This window comes from Plectropomus leopardus, chromosome 3 (assembly GCF_026936395.1).
Source record: "Plectropomus leopardus strain MGB_pleo_1.0 chromosome 3, ASM2693639v1, whole genome shotgun sequence".
Classification (NCBI taxonomy): domain Eukaryota; kingdom Metazoa; phylum Chordata; class Actinopteri; order Perciformes; family Serranidae; genus Plectropomus; species Plectropomus leopardus.
The window spans coordinates 27,655,997-27,673,358 of NC_142178.1; the positions used below are offsets into that span (position 1 = coordinate 27,655,997).

The 17,362-nt window shown below is 38.1% G+C and overlaps 1 protein-coding gene across 1 annotated transcript in view; it reads right to left on the reverse strand.

Annotated features, from left to right (window-relative positions):
* The window catches only part of ctnna2 (catenin (cadherin-associated protein), alpha 2), a 393,607-nt gene that overhangs the window by 93,895 nt on the left and 282,350 nt on the right, over positions 1-17,362 (reverse strand). The window contains exon 9 of the mRNA XM_042485341.2: positions 2,667-2,819. Within this exon, the coding sequence (XP_042341275.1) occupies positions 2,667-2,819 (153 nt within the window). The remainder of the gene's footprint in view (positions 1-2,666; positions 2,820-17,362) is intronic.

A 17,362-nucleotide genomic window follows, 5' to 3' on the forward strand; every position in this document is an offset into this window, starting at 1 on the left:
ATCATGCATGTCACTATTTTTTCCATGGTTGGCATGGTTGCTTAGCTTAGAGAGACATTGTTGTGTTTTAGTCCAAGAAACCAGGTATTTTAAGCCAAAACATGATATTTTCAAAACAATTACCAAGAGGTTTTTATGCCTTAATATAACCATAGCATTGCAGAAATTTAAAGAAATATAGTTTTTACTTGTCCACGTAATGAGAACATACAAATGTAGCATGTGTTTTTTTCAGAAATGTACAATGCCAACATTTTTTTTCTGGCGAATTGCACCTTATGTATCCCCTTTTGGCAGTTTGATGCCTTTGAATCATGGATTGTCTGAACAACATTTACAACAAAAGATGTCTGTTTCCCACAGTAGCAAACACATGTAGATTATGACCAGGCGGTCTTGCATCAATGTGCTGATTAAAGGTTCTAGATGGATCCTTGTAACAGTCCTGACAGCCCATATTTCCGCAGTACTCAAGACAACTCGAGTATCACAGTCATAAGCCCTCTTCAGGTCCAGGAAACACATTCAGACTGATGGGCAGACTTGCATGTCCCCACCCTCCGTCAGGGTGGAGTAAATGATTCGACAAGATAAGCACAGATGTCCAGTAACAAAACACTACTCAGTCTTTGATCTGGAAGGCTGTTCCTCCCAATCACCCCGTCAAAGTTTCTCTGTAATTATGTGAGCAAAAATAACCCAATAGGACTATAAAGTTACCTTGGGGAACTGTGTCCAGAACCACATGCACAGTCTCAGAAACCTGGATACTCTGAGCTGAACTGAACGTTGTGGTTGGCAGACACATTGTCAAATGTTTTTTTCTTTTGCTTTGGTTTTGTCACCTGCTTTACTGTTTCTGCTACATTAATTAATGATTTTATCTGTAAAAAAAGATACATTTTCTTGACATTATGTCAGAGAGTTCGCCTCAAATGTGCAAACTAAAAAAAATTATTCCATTACATCTCTAAATGTGAGAAAGGAGAACGTATCAGAAAATAATGAGGACTGATGTTGCATCTTTTGAACAACTGTGACATTTTAGCAACTCCAGTAACAAATAAAACACTAATTGGCACCTTAACATGTACATTATGATTTTAGGTTTGTTTGTTGAGCAAAATACAAAAAAAAAAATGCAGAGATGCTGGTTCGATGAAGAGGAGAATAAACTCTTTATAGTTTGAAAACAGTAGAAATTTGCAATATGTAACAATGCCAAATGACACTTCCTGCCTTATTTACCTGTCCTAATTCAAGAGTATTAGTGTGCTTGCAGCATGTGGCAGTAACATGATCTGTAATTTACTCTTACTGCAGGATCCAATTTTGACTGAGGGACTGTGAGCTTATTTTTAGATTAAATCTGCCTTCATATGAGTAAAATGCAACAGACTTATAAAGAGGGAGTCAGACTTATTCATGGCACATCCTTACAGGCACGACTTCTTGCTGCAAACTAAGCCAAAAGAGACAGCAGTGGATTTGTGTGTAAACAGACCCTCAGTGCCTGTAGCCTCACACAGGTAAACAATAGCTATACATCACTACACAGAGGTACGTATGGCATGAAAAATATATATACCTGAAAGCTTTAATTACTGTTGCTGTGATCATTGTTTGTTAACCTTTAGAAACGCTGAGCTGTGACAGGCAGGTGCCCATTATGAGCATGTTTGTTTCTGATGGCGTTTTTAGTGTATGGGACAACACAGTATTCTTTTAAAGGGATTATTCATCACAACAAAGCAGTAACTGTTGCATGATGTAAATGCAAATACATTTGTCTGAAATGCATATAATTGCCTCAGTAAGTCAAAAAAATTCAACTGATATTCAGGACGGTCTAAATTAGGCTGTGATTGGCTACTTGCATCACCTTAATAAAACACTGAGGGGAAAAAGGACACAGGTCTATTTTTTTCATCAACATCACTCACAGCAGTTGAGCTCTGCACACCAAGCTGCACGCTGAGCATGTTATTTCTAAAATTAAAATAAAAGTCAATGATGTTTGAAGCTTAAAGTTGTGGTTTGCAGTGTGATTTTTGCCACAAATGTCTGTGTGCATGCAGTTAAGATGAAGAGCACGTTTAGAAGCGAGATGTACCTCCATTCTGCTTTGTTACCACATAGCAAATAATCTAATAACATTTCCTCCCCACTGTCTGGGAGAAAAGCTATTTGTATGGCATTCAACTAGTGAAAGCAAGAATGTGCATACAAGATTAGTGCAGAATTCAAGTGTGTGTGCGTGTGTGTGTGTCTGGAAAAAAGTGCAAAATTTCTTTCTAGTTAGCACAAGCACATTATTTTAATTATATTTCTGCTTTACAGTGTAATGAATTTGTTGTTTTCTTATGTTTTTTCTTTCTTCTTTTTCTTTTAACCATATCAGAATTTCTAAAAAGTAAATTCATGCTTTAAGCTAGCAGTGCACACTGTATTTCTTGTCTTTCTGTTTTATGAGGACTGTTTGTATTGCTTAGCAAGAGAGAAATGCCTCTGTGTGCTCTTTATCTTCATTCAAGACACCATTATAATGACCTCACCTGTATTGCTCATATATTTGCACATAGCTATTTTTTTAGTTCTGAACCGGAGAATAGGAATAGACCTATGTGGGTATATGCATGTGCTCCAATGTATAATTCATGACTGACCTCGACCAGCTTGTTTGCATGTTCACGGAACACCTGGGCGTACTCCTTGACCTCCTTCTCATTTCCACTCTTAGCTGCTTCAATGAGCACCAACAGAGGGACGTTGGTCTCCAGGAAAGAGTCTGAGATGTGGTCCATCACCGCTTTTCTCAACTGCAACACCGGAGAGAGAGAGAGAGAGAGAGAGAGAGAGAGAGAGAGAGAGAGAGAGAGAGAGAGAGAGAGAGAGAGAGAGAGAGAGAGAGAGAGAGAGAGAGAGAGAGAGAGAGAGAGAGAGAGAGAGAGAGAGAGAGAGAGATGGGGAAGAGGTCATATTATTAATAATATTGCAGATGACTTCACTGTATTACATTTGGCAATGATTACATATCACTTAGCATTGTGATGAATATAATGTAGCAGCATAATAAGGTGAGAGGACGGGCAGAGGAAGAGGGAGAGGGGAAAAGATGTGGAGAACTCTCAACGGGCAGGAGTGTAAATTGCTTGTAAGGTGTCATTTTTCCCATAAGGGCTTTTGGGGAAGACTTTGCAACTTATATCTTTGTTTATGGAATCGTTTTGAACCAAACTGGCAGGGGACTGGTTGTTTTATAAGACAGTAAACGGACCCTGATGCTCCTCACTGGGATATGTGATGAGATGCCAGAGGGAACAGTATAGAAACCACAACAGACAAGTCCTTTATCTAACACAAAGAGAGAGTTAGTCACATGAGACCAAGACAGACAAGAATACACTGAAGGGACAAGAGGTGGATCCCGCACATGTAGCATCACCATTCATTTGTTATATGGCAACTTACAACCTTAAGGCCTCCATCATTAATTAATTAGACTACACCCTGTATATAATTATGAACATAATAATTTCAAGTTAAACATTCTGTTTTAATACATCACTGTTATTTTAATTATAAAAGTAACATAACAATTAATGCAGGAAATAAAATAAAATGCAATGGCAATAATACAAGTCAAAGCATTTTATTGCGCTGAAAATACACAAAGCAGCATTAAAGCGCAGCCTGTTGGTGGCTGTCATGCAATGTCTATATAAAGCTGTGGTAGCTGCTCCGACAGTTTCACTTTTGGCGGCAGATTGCAGAATAACCACTGAGTCAACAGACTCCTGTGACTTCTTTGACATGGATTTTCCCATAACCTGTGGCCAATCTTCCCATAGACAACATGGGCAGCTGCTGAGGGTGCCACCCAGAGTTGCCCCTAATCCCCACCCCACACCACACATTTATTGATTTATTTACTTTTCTGACATTCAAAAAAAAAACCCAAACATTAGGGAAAAATGATCCAAAGATCTAATTCCTATAGCTGGTCTGGATGGAGAGCATTAGAGTAAGAGAAAAAGAAAAGCAAAAGTAACACAAGACACAGTACAAACAAAGAAAAAAAAGAAGCCAAAATGTGCAAATTTGCACAAACTGTATTCTATTATTGTAGTGTTATTATTATTATTATTATTATTTGGTAACTAAGTTGTTAACTTGTCTTGGGGGGCTTGCCTAGTGCAACAGATGTGCTAGGTCCGGCACTGTATCCAACTGACATACATGAAAATGTCTCCCGGCTGCAGAAAAAATTTATTCCAGCAGTAAGCCACACTTTGCAGCTTTTTGGTGTGTTTTTGGCATTAATCCAACATTTTTCAAAATTTTTAAACACAACACCATCAGGAGGAATGCAAGATTCAATGATTACACAATTAAGGTCTACACACACTCAAAGAGCATAAACTGTATGCACACCACACAAAAAAATAGCAGTTATCCCTTCTCCACACATTCAAATGAAGACATTAAAGTGAAAAGCATTTAATTAACAACATGGATGAAAGAGATTTGTTTGACTTTTCAAGCCATCTTCTATAATTAGATGTAGAGCAAACACTGTGACCATATTCCTGAATTAAAAATGTTTAAGCAGCAACGGAGAAAGAAAGCTCACAGCTGTGACTGACAAGGGAAAATTTCATTTAAGGGAAGAAAAAAATCATATGTAAGTCATCGCACTTAAATAACCTGCAGCAATTACAAACTTGATTGCCAGTCCACAGAGTGGAGGAGAACAATAGTGAATTATGCCTTCCTAAGGGCAGATAATCCATCACTATTGCCTCTGGAGAGAGAATAGATTTGGCCAGTCTAGTGGACATGACAGGTCTGCAAATGCTGTAAACAACCTGGAGCCCACACTTTCTGAAAGCACTCCTTTATCCAAAAATCCTGGATCACTGATTTGATGAGATGTGTAGTGAGATCCAATGCACGTCCAGAACATCAGGTTATTTTTTCTCAAAGGATGATAAACTTTGACATTTCTGAATTGTGACTATTGCAGCTTTTTCACTCAGCAGAGAACAGACTTGCATCAGTGCAATTGTGTAACCTTGCTATCCCGTCACCTGCTGGGAAAGGTGGGGAATCAGGCATGATAAAAATCTTGCATTGCCAGAACTATCTTCCCACTATGTTAGTGCTGTTGCAGCACTGGATGAAGGTGTGACAGAACCCACTATCGTTCTGGGAAAGGTGGAGGAGAAGATGTGGGCTGTGTGTAGGCCTTAGCTGTGATTACTTCACCAGTGATCTCACTGCAGTAAATAAAGTAATGGAGTAGATTGGGGGGGATGTTGTTGAGCTGCAATTTGCATGTGGAAAATTAACAGCCTTACCCGTAACCTATCACTGTGTCATAAATTAATATTTAATTCTTACCAGGCTTTGAGTGTGGAGTGTTCACATTGGGAAAGTGACAAAGTTAAGCATACTCAAAGGTGGTAGTATACATACTAAAGTGCCCAAACAAAATGGGAAAGCTGTGAGAAATTGTCACAGCAGTTAAAAATTATAATAAAAATGTGGATCTTAGATCAGGGAGATAATAAACAATGCAGTGCTACTGATGTCAGTCACATCTTGTATCATTTTCTAGTGGTACATTCATTTCTTACACTAAACAGAAATGGGGGATATTGGGACACAACACAAATTCTAGTCTTGTGTTTTTTTCTATCATTTGTATTCAGCCCATGGTGATGGAACAACCCAGTCTTACTCCGAACTCATCAAACAGTGATGCTAGGTCAGTTGCCCTCAGCGTCTGATACCGACACACAAAGGCAGCCCTTAGCAGTGGTATGTGATGCATCAGGCAACAGCACTTTTTGACGCTCCGAGCAACTGCCATAGTATAAAGAGTGAAAAAGTCTGCATAGAGTGGGTAGGAGGGAAGGCGGATGGGTCAGAAAAACTCCAGCCTTTCACAGGAGACTAATAATTTCCCAGGTGAAACCAAAAGTCAGTTGAGTTATCAACATTACAAAGTAACATGCTAGTATGTGTAGCATACTATGTTAGTGACATATAACATGATTTTATATTACCTAACCCTAACACCTAACCCTGACCCCGGCCCCTTACCTTAGTAACAAACGTACTTATTTTAAGGCAACCATGAGTTTATTTTCTTCACCTAATTGTGCTTTTGTTGCCTCAACCTAATGAATTAAACCTAAAAACAATGTTTTTTTCATTTTGTAGCTATGTTCTTAGAGACACTGCATACATATAACATGCAGAATCTGTACATTTCCTGTGAAAATTGAAGTATTTTATTTTGTTTGTTTGTTTATTGTTTATTCACAGAGTTTATCAAAAATGTAAATACAAACATGATTTAAGTAAAATTAGACATGTGAAATGGGACACCCTGATAAGCTATTCAAAGCTTGTAAACAGGGGCCCAAGGGCCCTTTTTTGAAAAGCCACGATGCATATAATGTTCATAAATTCAGCACCCTATCACCCAACCTCCAAAACTGATGCTGGGGGGGGTGCCCAAAGTCTTATATTTTGACATGTAGTCCACTGACCAAGCATCAGTATTTGACAAGTTAGATGTAAGAAAGTGTTTGATGGAGACTTTGACAATGGTATGTCTGAAAAACCTGAAGAATTGCACACAAAAAGCCAGAGCAGAAAGTACCAGAATGCAATGCCTAGTTGGTGGAAGGCTCATTCTAGCATATATATATATATATATATATATATATATATATATATATAATGAACAAGGATAGCAAATACATATGTAATTGACAAACAATATGAGACATATACTACATCAAAATTGATTCGGATCAAGATGCAGTAGTAGACAGTTGTGGCATTCTACCTTTTCCATTTGTGATGCAGATCACTAGGGTATGAAAGCCAGCAGAGTCATAAAATGATCCTCTCTCTATTCAGTATATCCTGATCTCTGTTAAAATGGCTTTCAAAGGCTTTACATTTTTTCTGAGTCAGACAGGAATTGATTTAAATTCAATAATGAAGAGCCTAGTCATCAGGACTGCTTTTGGTTTGGAGTGTAAAAGATTAAAAAAAAAATTATAAAAGAATTGAAAGGACTTATAAGAGCGTGGGGTTCTTTGTTGGACATCTACCAAGTATAAAGATTCCTTACAGGTTGTTGTTGTTGTTGTTATCACTAGTCAATGGCACGTACAAACACATATGCATAGGATAAATGTAAGAGAGAGCTGGGCCTCAGGATGCTCATAAATGCCCGACAGTGAAACTGATTATGACGGTAGGTTTGAGCGGAGAAATGATGCAGACGAGTGATTTCCCAAGTCAGAGTCTCTCCTGCACCATCAGCATTCTAATGCCCACACACCACTCCCACAGAAATCCATCTTCAATCTTTCAGATCTCAGCCTCCTCCATGCTCCACCCCCGCCGTCTCTCCTCTAACACTCCCTCTGTATTTCACTAACACTTAAAGGAAATAGACCTGGAATTCCAATAGATAGCACAGGCTGTGCTCATTATAAGTTAGTGGGGCAGCTATTTTTCTCCCCAGTCATGCAGTGCCACAGTGGATTCCAGGTTCTGAATGCATCAGGTTTTTGTTTTACATATTAATGTTTGAGACTTTTTGAAAAAGTGTTACTTGTGCTGGAATTGCATTCTGACTGTCATTTGTGGCCATACATTTTATTTTTCCAAAGATGGTATTGGCAGCATGAAGACTCAAAAAAACATATTACAAATGAAACACAGCAGTGAGCCAAGACTGCTGTAATGATTCAAACACAGACAAGCAGACAGACAGTTAGGTAGAGAAATAGAAAGAAAGGCTATGTGGGCAAAAGTATGTGGACACATCTGGGCTGTTTTCGTTATTTGGATGAGGTCACTTAATTTCAATTAAGGTAGATCTTAATGTTTCAAGATACAGGGGTATTGAAGACAATAGTAAGCCTCCAACTTTGGGTCAATAATTTGATTCAGAATTGGTTTTTAGTTTCAACATGCCAATGCCAAAAGGAACGCATCGAGGTCCTTGAGTCCAGTGTTGTACTGTATATTAAAACTGTAGAGTCCCAAACTACTACCTACTTAACAATGAAAAGTAGTTAAATACAACTTAACTACTCACCTAAAACTAGTTTTAGAGAGTAGTTTAACTTCATCCAAACTACATCAAAGGAAATTATACAATCTTTGTCTGGAATCTCATAATGTTACATGGAACTAAAACTGAAATCATAAGTAAAGGGTAGGTGAGTCTGTTTTAGGGAGTAGGGTCCTCATCTAGGCAGCCAAAAGATGTGCTTTAAGGAGATGATAGGGGCAATTGTTGGGGTGGAATCCGGAAAATATTACTTTTTGGGGAAATGTATAGTGTTCCATTGCAAACATTTTGTTGCAAACGAGGTACTTTTAGTCAAATAACAGGTGACTTATCAAAATGACAACTGTGGCCAATGAGCTGTAGCACTGTGCCAGGCTGTACTGCCAAGACGTTTCATGAGAACACTTTAAATATGGATATTAAATTAACTACTTAAACTACACTAACCAAAGCAGTTAGCTACTAAAACAACTACTGAGATTTGAATACAGTTAAACTGCTAACCAACTCCTGCAGATTGTAGTTAAACTAGTAATAGAACTACATGTAGTTAACTACTCCCTAACACTGCATGAGACACACTTAAAAGCTAATTTTTCCAAGGTCAAATTTGAACTTTCATGTGTAAAGAAATGTTTTTTTTGGTTTGGTGTTGGACTCTTGCCTGGACGTAGCGCTGACCTCAACCTTATCTACGGGGAATTGAAAGATCAGTTGCAAGCTAGGCCTTTTCGCCCACCATCGGTGCCGAAACTCACCATGCTTTGGCTGAATGGCGGCAAATCCCAGCAGAATCTTGTAAAATCTTGTGGAAAGCCTCCCGAGAAGACTGGGGGCTGTTTCAGCAGCATATTGATGGCAATGCTTTTGCAACAATCAAATATGGGTGTAATGTTTAGATGTCTACATACTTAGTTTTAGCACAGTTGTGCCATAGAGTGAGGATCCATAGGTGCATAATTAATTTTACATTACACCCTAAAGAACGATCCTGTTTCAATTAGCCATTAGGAGACTGTGGAGACTAGGAGACTATGAATGAATGAATGACTAAATAAAGAATAAATATTCGTTCCTTTATGGAAAATAGTGCAATTACACTCCCACGTATCCCTCCATCACGCCTCTTATCCTATACATCTCTTTACTTTTGCCATCCACAGAGGGGAAATAGCTAACATTAACAGCAGTGAATCCTACCTGATACTGAAGTGGCTAACAAGAAGCTCTGTGAAATAATTAAGATGATGCATATGCACAGCAAAACTTGACAGAGGAATAACTGTGATGCTCGCTGATAAGTAGGAGGGCTGTGTGATCTTCAAAGATGAGATTAGCATTAATTTGGCACATTTGCTTTTTAATGGGGGAATATTTGTATTTGGTGGGATTAGACACCTGCTTGGCCCTAAAAACAGATGCATCAGATGTTAAGAACATCTCCTATGGTCAGCATATAACTCACAAGTACATAAATGTTAAAAGGACTGCAAAAATACATGGAGAATTATCATGCGTAAACACAAGTATTAAGAGGCTGCCAACTCGACTTGTCTACAGTTTGATGGTCTTAACACATATAAGAGGTGGAAAGGTGGAAACCATGAATTTGCACTTGAAAAGGGAACACTATGTTGAATTTCTCAGTGTTTACAGTTACACTTTGGTTTCTGTTATGTTTCACTTGTGATTCAGAACACACAGCAGTAGGTACCTTGGGGTCAGCACAGGAAAGTTTCTTATTAAAATGTCAAGAGCAATCACAGCATAAACGGCCGGAGTCACGGCTGAGGGGAAACAGCCCGAGCAAATCAAAAATTAAGTAATAGCTCTCATATATGATATCCATCAGGGAGCATGGGAAGATGATTAGTAAGAGGAGAGTGGAGAAATGAAAGGGGGGAAGAGGGACTGACTGATCATCAACAGTCTGAGGACAAACACATTAAATACCTCATTTCAGAGCCTTCATTTAATGTGTCCTGCAAAATGCAATACTAGCCAGGGGAATCCAGTTTTAGACACAAGGCAAAGGGCGCATCAAGGGTGCTTAAAATCTAAGTTTCTATCTTCCTAAAGGAAAACCTGTTCGAGACGATGTGACTGTTGATCACATCCATCTAGCTCAGTTTTTTTTTAAAATGATTATAGGATTCCGATTATCTGATCATAACATGCAATTGACTGTGTAGTAATTGACCGACCAGTTCCACTGACTAGAATCACATGTAAGAACATGTGCAAACCAAATCAGTGTTTGAGGTGGCAAGCAGAGCCCTGGCAGCCATGCTTACCTCAGGACAAAAGCCAGGGATTATCGGACTGTTTAACACCAATAGAGGTAGCAGAGCATTCACAGGGTAGTGATTTATCAGTGAGACACCCTTCTCAACCTTCAGGGCTGCTGCATTCTTACTGAGTGTTCAAGCCTTTGGGAAAGTGTTTCCCCACCTATTTTTTTTCTGCCATAGTTCACATTCAGAGTAAAAAACTATTACAGCTCACCCCACTAACCATTAACTACTAAATTATTATAAATAATACACATATTCAGGGTTGGGGAGCAATGAAATACAAGTAATGTCTTGTTTAAAACACAAAACAGGGGTAACTGTATTCCCTAACAGTTATAAATTGGTGGTACTCTGAATACAGTCTTTAAAAACAGATTACTTGAAGGGTTTGTTGAATTTGTTTTTGTTTTACTTGTTCTGACATGTGCACTATCTGAATTCAACGTGAGCAAGAGTCAGTTTGATTGCGTTGTTTTCTGTTTTAGTTCTAAGTGGTCTAAAGCAACCCAATGCTGACCTTTTGGGCTGAGCTTTTGTCAAAGACCTGTTTCTATTTCTCCCTAATGCTCATTTTTAGAGGTCCACAATGAACAAAGAATGGCTGATTTTTGAAGTTGAATAAAGTGTTATCTACTCAACAACTCCTCATTTAACTACAAAAACTGGGGAGATTGCTAGAGGTCTAAACGTTGTGGAAAATGACAATCTCTAATGACAACCTAATTGTTATTGGCTATAAAATGGTTCATGTCAACAGTCATGTTGACGTTCATGTCGATGGCACAGCTTATAGGTAGCCTTCATGGTTTCATTACATGATGTAACAGGAGTGCATATTTAATTTATTCAGTGTGGTTGGAGAGCAATGCTCATTTGCTGTTAGGGCGCAGAGAGAAATTCATATGAAGCATGCCATAACCATAGAGTTTTTTTTTTTTAAAGATGTCAACAGCAGAGGAGATGCACGGACAGGACACTGTCAGGAATGTGTTTTTGGCATGGAATAAGAACAAAACAGTTGAGCTCAGTTTGAAGTATTCAAAAATTAACCGTAAGTATTTAGAATAGGTTACTTGGCGTGAGTAATCTAATGGAATATGCGACAAGTTACATGTATTCAGTAATCCAAAACATTTTATCAGTAACCCTTCCAACACTGCACACGTTTTGAACTGTGTGTATAATTTACTGGAACTGTGAAACCCAAACTCGTCTTGATGAACAAAAATTTGGCTGGAATTCATGACAACCACAAAAGCTGTCATTGAATGCAATCTGGGCTTTTGCAGAATTGTCCCATATCAACATTCTTTCTGGCAATAGGGTTGTGTGAGGAAGCTTAGTCTGTGATCAAGCAGTTTGGATTCAGCGAGCTAGGGCCCTTACCAGACTACATCGTTTTGTACTATAATGGGCTGTGATTGTGATATGTCTAAACATATTATACACATTTACTTATACAGATACTATTTTTTGTTATTTTTGTCCACTTTTGTGGCAGAAATGAGCTGTCGAAACAAAACTGACATACTAGTATTATCATCTTATACAGCTGATATGGCTAATTTGGCAAACAGTTGCAGATAAAAGGCAACATTATGGGTCATTTGGAGTCTTGTCTCTGGCTACCTGGTGAATGTAAATCCAATATTCGCTCTCCTTATAGCTTTGTTTTCTATCTTCCCAAAGGAGAAATATCTAGCATACTAATTGTATGCACCTCAACAGCTGCACCTGGAATTGATGCTGATGAGAGCGGTAAGAATGAACCATAACAGCAAAGCCTCTAAACATTTTGCAGGCAAAGATTGAAAGGTTTCACAAATATTCTTAAATTGTTAGTCCCAAAAAAGAGTTACTTAACAGCTGACAAATTCCCTGGCAGCTGTTCCTCCTTAACATTATAACAATTAAAAACAGCTGTACTAATCAAGAAACTAATGGCAGAAATGGAAATGATTTCAACATCCCAAAGCAGGAAGAGAGAAAAAATATGCGAGGCAGTTGTGCTATAGGGAATCATGGAGTCAACCATCAGTCAAAATACGGCCCAGAGAGATGACTTGACAGATGCATTCATTACAGACAGGATGACAGGGGGCAGAACACATGGCTCATTTCCAACAACTTTGTCTGGTTGATTACCTAGTGAATACTAATTAAAGAGAGGAACTATTTTTAAAAATTTTTTGCTGCCACCTCTTAATTTCTTTTCACATTGAAAAGGTAATCTTTGTTGCACTGGCATTGTTGATTACAGTCCTGGTTTTAAAAGCAAAACATCGTCTACAAAAATAACAATAAAAATGATGCACAGGTTGTAGTTGTCAGCTCATCCTCAATGCGAAACTCTCAAAAAAGGCCAGAGGCTAAAGCATACTCATGTCTGACGTGAATGAGCTGCACTTTTTTTTCAGATAAAGGCATTATATTTGTTAAGTATGTACATATTTGCTCCAGTTCTCTGTTATTGTGAAACTGAGCCATCCACTCCATGTTCTTGAATTTTAGACAGCTCAACTAAGCCTCCTCTCCAAGAGTCCTCAGCTAAACAACCACTGCTTTTCATGAACCAAAGACCTCTAACTTGAACAGCACTTTATTCGTACTAAGAGAATGGTTGTGCTTTTATGTCATCAGTGTATTTTGAAATACAGCTACTGCTGACATCCATGCAAAATAGAGGGTGGTGACGTCTCTCCAAAGTTCAAGATGGTCTCATGATCGGATGCACAAGCCAAGAGGCAGCTTCCTTCAATAATTGCTCATTAAGAAGAAAAGTAACTTTTACATTAAGTAAACAGGGCTATAATTCAAGTGCATTAACACTAATGTAGGCTTGAAGACCACATTGACTTAGTAAAGCCAAGTCAAGGAGGATGACAGACTTGAAGAGTAAAGAATGCTTAAAACTAAGTCAGCTGAGAGACCACAATCTAGTACATTCTTTTTTTACATTACATTTTTAAAATAAGGGCATTTTCACATAGACTACCCCAGTCATGAGTTCTAAAACCCAGAAATCCTTTAACATATCAGCACCACCGGTTCCCTTGTCTCAAAGTCAATTGGTTTTCTGAATGGGTTTCTGGGTTGGAAGCCCTATATTAGGTCTGCGGTTAACACAAGTTTAAGAGGCTTTTCCATTTTGTTCCATGATATAAAATTCGTCAGTGAGTACCACACTTGCAAACTCTGAAACTTTAATGTGTCTTAGGAAAGGTGGTTGCTAACAAGTGGCTCTGTGAGAACACAGAACATCACACCATCACCTAGAGGAAAAGAGAATCCAAAATAAGATCTTATCTTTGTCCAGTCTACTTTTCCTAGACAATGAGCTCAATTAATCATCAATATGAAATTTTGACCAATTTTTTTCATACTTCTTAAATTCAGCTCGCCTTCCTCTTGTCTCAGCCAAATCCTTCTTTAAGATCTTAAGATGCTCTTTTTTCTCTCCCACACTGCAGTCATTTTTATTATGTCTAAAGTAATCCACTCTTGAGATAAGAGTAAGATCCAAAAAAAACTTGACTGGTTTATAATGAGTGTGCACAATTTCAGAAATTTGTCTCAGTGTTCAAATTCAAGTCTCAACTTTGTCTATTTTATCTCTTGTCAGAGTTGAGAAACCCCTGAGAAGCCTATGAGCACATCAAAAGAACTCCTGCCAGAACTCATACTGCAGATTGAAGATGGCAGTAAAGTTCGATCTCGGTCTGTCCGCGGTGGGCTGCATTACTGTCCGATTTAGAGTTATCAGTATAAAATTGACAGTTCTTCGTAGCTAGTTAAAAACTCCCTGTAGTCACATTAAATAGTCCACCTTTGTGGTTTAGTACAATTCTGTTCACACCTGATCGTGCCACACCAGAGTATACATGAACTGTACTCAAGACCACCTTTTAAAGTAGGTGCGATACACAATGTTCACACATATCAAGAAAACTGGACTTGGAGTCAAATATACTTGACCTGGGTCGCTGATGTGAAAGCCCGCTGAATTGGAAAATGAGACTACATCTTTCGACATCGTGTTGCACAACTCTGGCACAGTAATGACATCAGGTCTGGCTAAGACAAAATATTTTGGTGTTATTGTGATGAAACAGGCAAGCGAATGCACATGCATATTAAATTATATAAAGAACCTCAAAAAACACTCCAGATTTGTTGTGTCTATTAATAAGCTGAACTAAAAAACCGGCCACTATCCTAAACAACAAGGACTGCCAATTTTCAAACTTGAGTTCATGTTGTTATTATTGGGCAACTGGATTACTCATTAGCTTGTCTTGACATTTTATTCCTCTGATCTGTTAAGACATCTCATCTGGCATTTTGCATTTCTTATGCGGAAATAAGGTTTAAGCTCTGCCAATTTGAAGTTAAACTTGAAATAAATTAATTAAATTGACTAAAAACAATGACTTAGAATTATAACCCCAAGTTTTATGGGCACATGGGCTTTGCTCTGTAATGGGGCTTTATGGGCTCAACCACTCATCCCTAGGCACACTGCAAATTTGCATGTAAATGCTTAACAAACAAGGATGCGAATACTCAATGCTATGAGCAGCTCAGGGGCTCTTCAATAGCAGGTGAGCTGTTTAAGGACAACAGCTCAGATAATCAGCATTTTGTCAAGAGTTATAGTTTGTGCAAGCTTGATTTGAGTAGAGGCTCTGTGCATTTAAAGTGTAGGAGGTAGGGACTTTCAAAGTTTCAAAGTTACCAAAACATAGTATCAAAAGATGCTATCCCTCCAAGCATCCCTCCTCTGAGCAAATCTTCAAAAATTATGGCTAAGGTTAGGCAACTAAAAGTCTTTTTAAGGTTAAGGAAAGATCAAAAGTGGTTGCAGATAATACAAAGGCAAATGTAAACATTTTGTGACTGTAGGCGAACTCCTGCATAAAAGCCAAAGTCGCTGCATGCACATCCACTTCCCCTCCAACTCTACACCTACACTACATCTACTGTGCTGAATAGTATCCAGCCCAGACCATTTTCCTTTCAACTCCTCTACCTTGTCACATTTTCAGTGACATCCAAGCTATGCATGCATGAATACATGAAAGCATTTGATTTACTATCAAAAAAGGCAGTACTAAATTAGAGAACACATTATTGACAATTTCTATTTCAGATCAACAACAGTATAATGGATTAACATCGGTTAGTCAGAATTATTAAACACTTTAATCAAACTTTCATCATTCACCTTTATACCTCGAAAATGTGTGATACAATTCAAGAAGCCACAGAGATAACATTCTGGCTGCCTTGGAAGTTTGACAGATAATTAAATCATTTTCTTTAGAACATCTAAAATATCTTGCCTTGAAAATCTGCAAAAACAAGGTTACTCCATTCAGTGGTGCAGAATACTGAAATTCAGCTGAGTGCCCTGTCTGACGTCACTGGGTCTTACAACAGCATAGTTTCTGGACACAGTCTGACACTATTTAAATCTGACTTAACCAGTTTTTGTTATTTTTAATCTGCTTTAACAGGTATTCCTCCTTCTCCTTCGGTTACTCTTGGTGTGCCACAAGGACCAGATTAAGGTTGCTTATTGCTTTCCAAATGTTCTTTCTCTTGTCCATATTATTCACAAACAGAGTATACAATATACTTCCTTCATAAGGCAGAGGTTGGTTATTGCTTCTACGAATACCTGCAATATTACTTCAATATATTGTATGCCCTATATTGAAATGTCTATTTTATGTTTGAACGCCACAATATTAGTATTTTATTTTTATTATATTAATGATGCATCGCATGGGAATGATCAGTGCCTCTATAAATTATGCCTACATCCTGTACCAGAAGGTCAGCATGAATGAAACCCCACTGCTGCCAGCACCAGATGTACAGCAAGGAAGGCAGAGGGTCACCTGCTGCTAGAAGGCTGGTAATACATAAGGGGCACTGGCTTAGAGAGAAGTTTTAGATAAAAATAAACCAGAGCTTGTTGTCAGGTGATGAAAGTGCATAAAATGTAGTTTTGATAGTCAGATAACCTAGATATTTGCTGTCTTTTTTATGTCTGATGAGAACATTATTTTTCATTTCATTTATTTTAATTTTGTGAAAACAAAATGGAACTAATTTTCGACAGCACATTAGACAGATCCTCTTTTCTATAAATTAACATACCATTTCAACAGTCCTCAGCTGAGCACAGAGAGATTTTCGCTTTTTTTTTGGAGAAATTATACAACATAATTCTCTGTACCATATTCTTTTTTTTTAATTGTAAAAGTGCAGAGTTTTGGTTTAGTTCATATATCATCAGCCTTTTGTCCTTAGTCCTGGCAAAAACAGATTCTCTAAAGAAACCAATACTTAGATTTTCATAATTAAAAAAAGCATCATTAAACACAGAGTTGCAAAATAATCTGCATGTATCTTTAAACCAAGAACCAATAACATATGTAAATTCGAACATATGTAAATTTCATGTGCTGGCCCACAGAGGGGCACGGTCAAGCCTTCAGGGAGGCTCGGCTATTTGTTTTACATTTTATCATTGTCTAAGTTAGTGTGTGTGTGTGTGTGTGTGTGTGTGTGCGTGCGCGTGTGTGCTTATGTGTGTGCCTGCCTTTGTGCACAATCCTGTGGAACTGCAAAAAAAATGTTATGTTTGCTATTGTGGGAAACACACCAAAATAAAAGAAAGCTGAGTAAATGGACATGGTTGTGAATATAGACTTCGGTGGTGATTGAACAGCTCTCGTCAGGAGATGTGGATGATTAATATCTATTGTAAATAAAAGGCAACCGTGTAATCATTGTGGATGGAGACAGGATTAACAACAGGTTGCCAGGCTGTAATTTTTGAGTGGTGAAGGTTGGTTCAACACTTCCTTTCACATCCATCATTTATCTGGTTTGGATAGAAAACATACTCTAATGTCATGTTTGTGATCAAACATTCTTTTAACATTTGCAT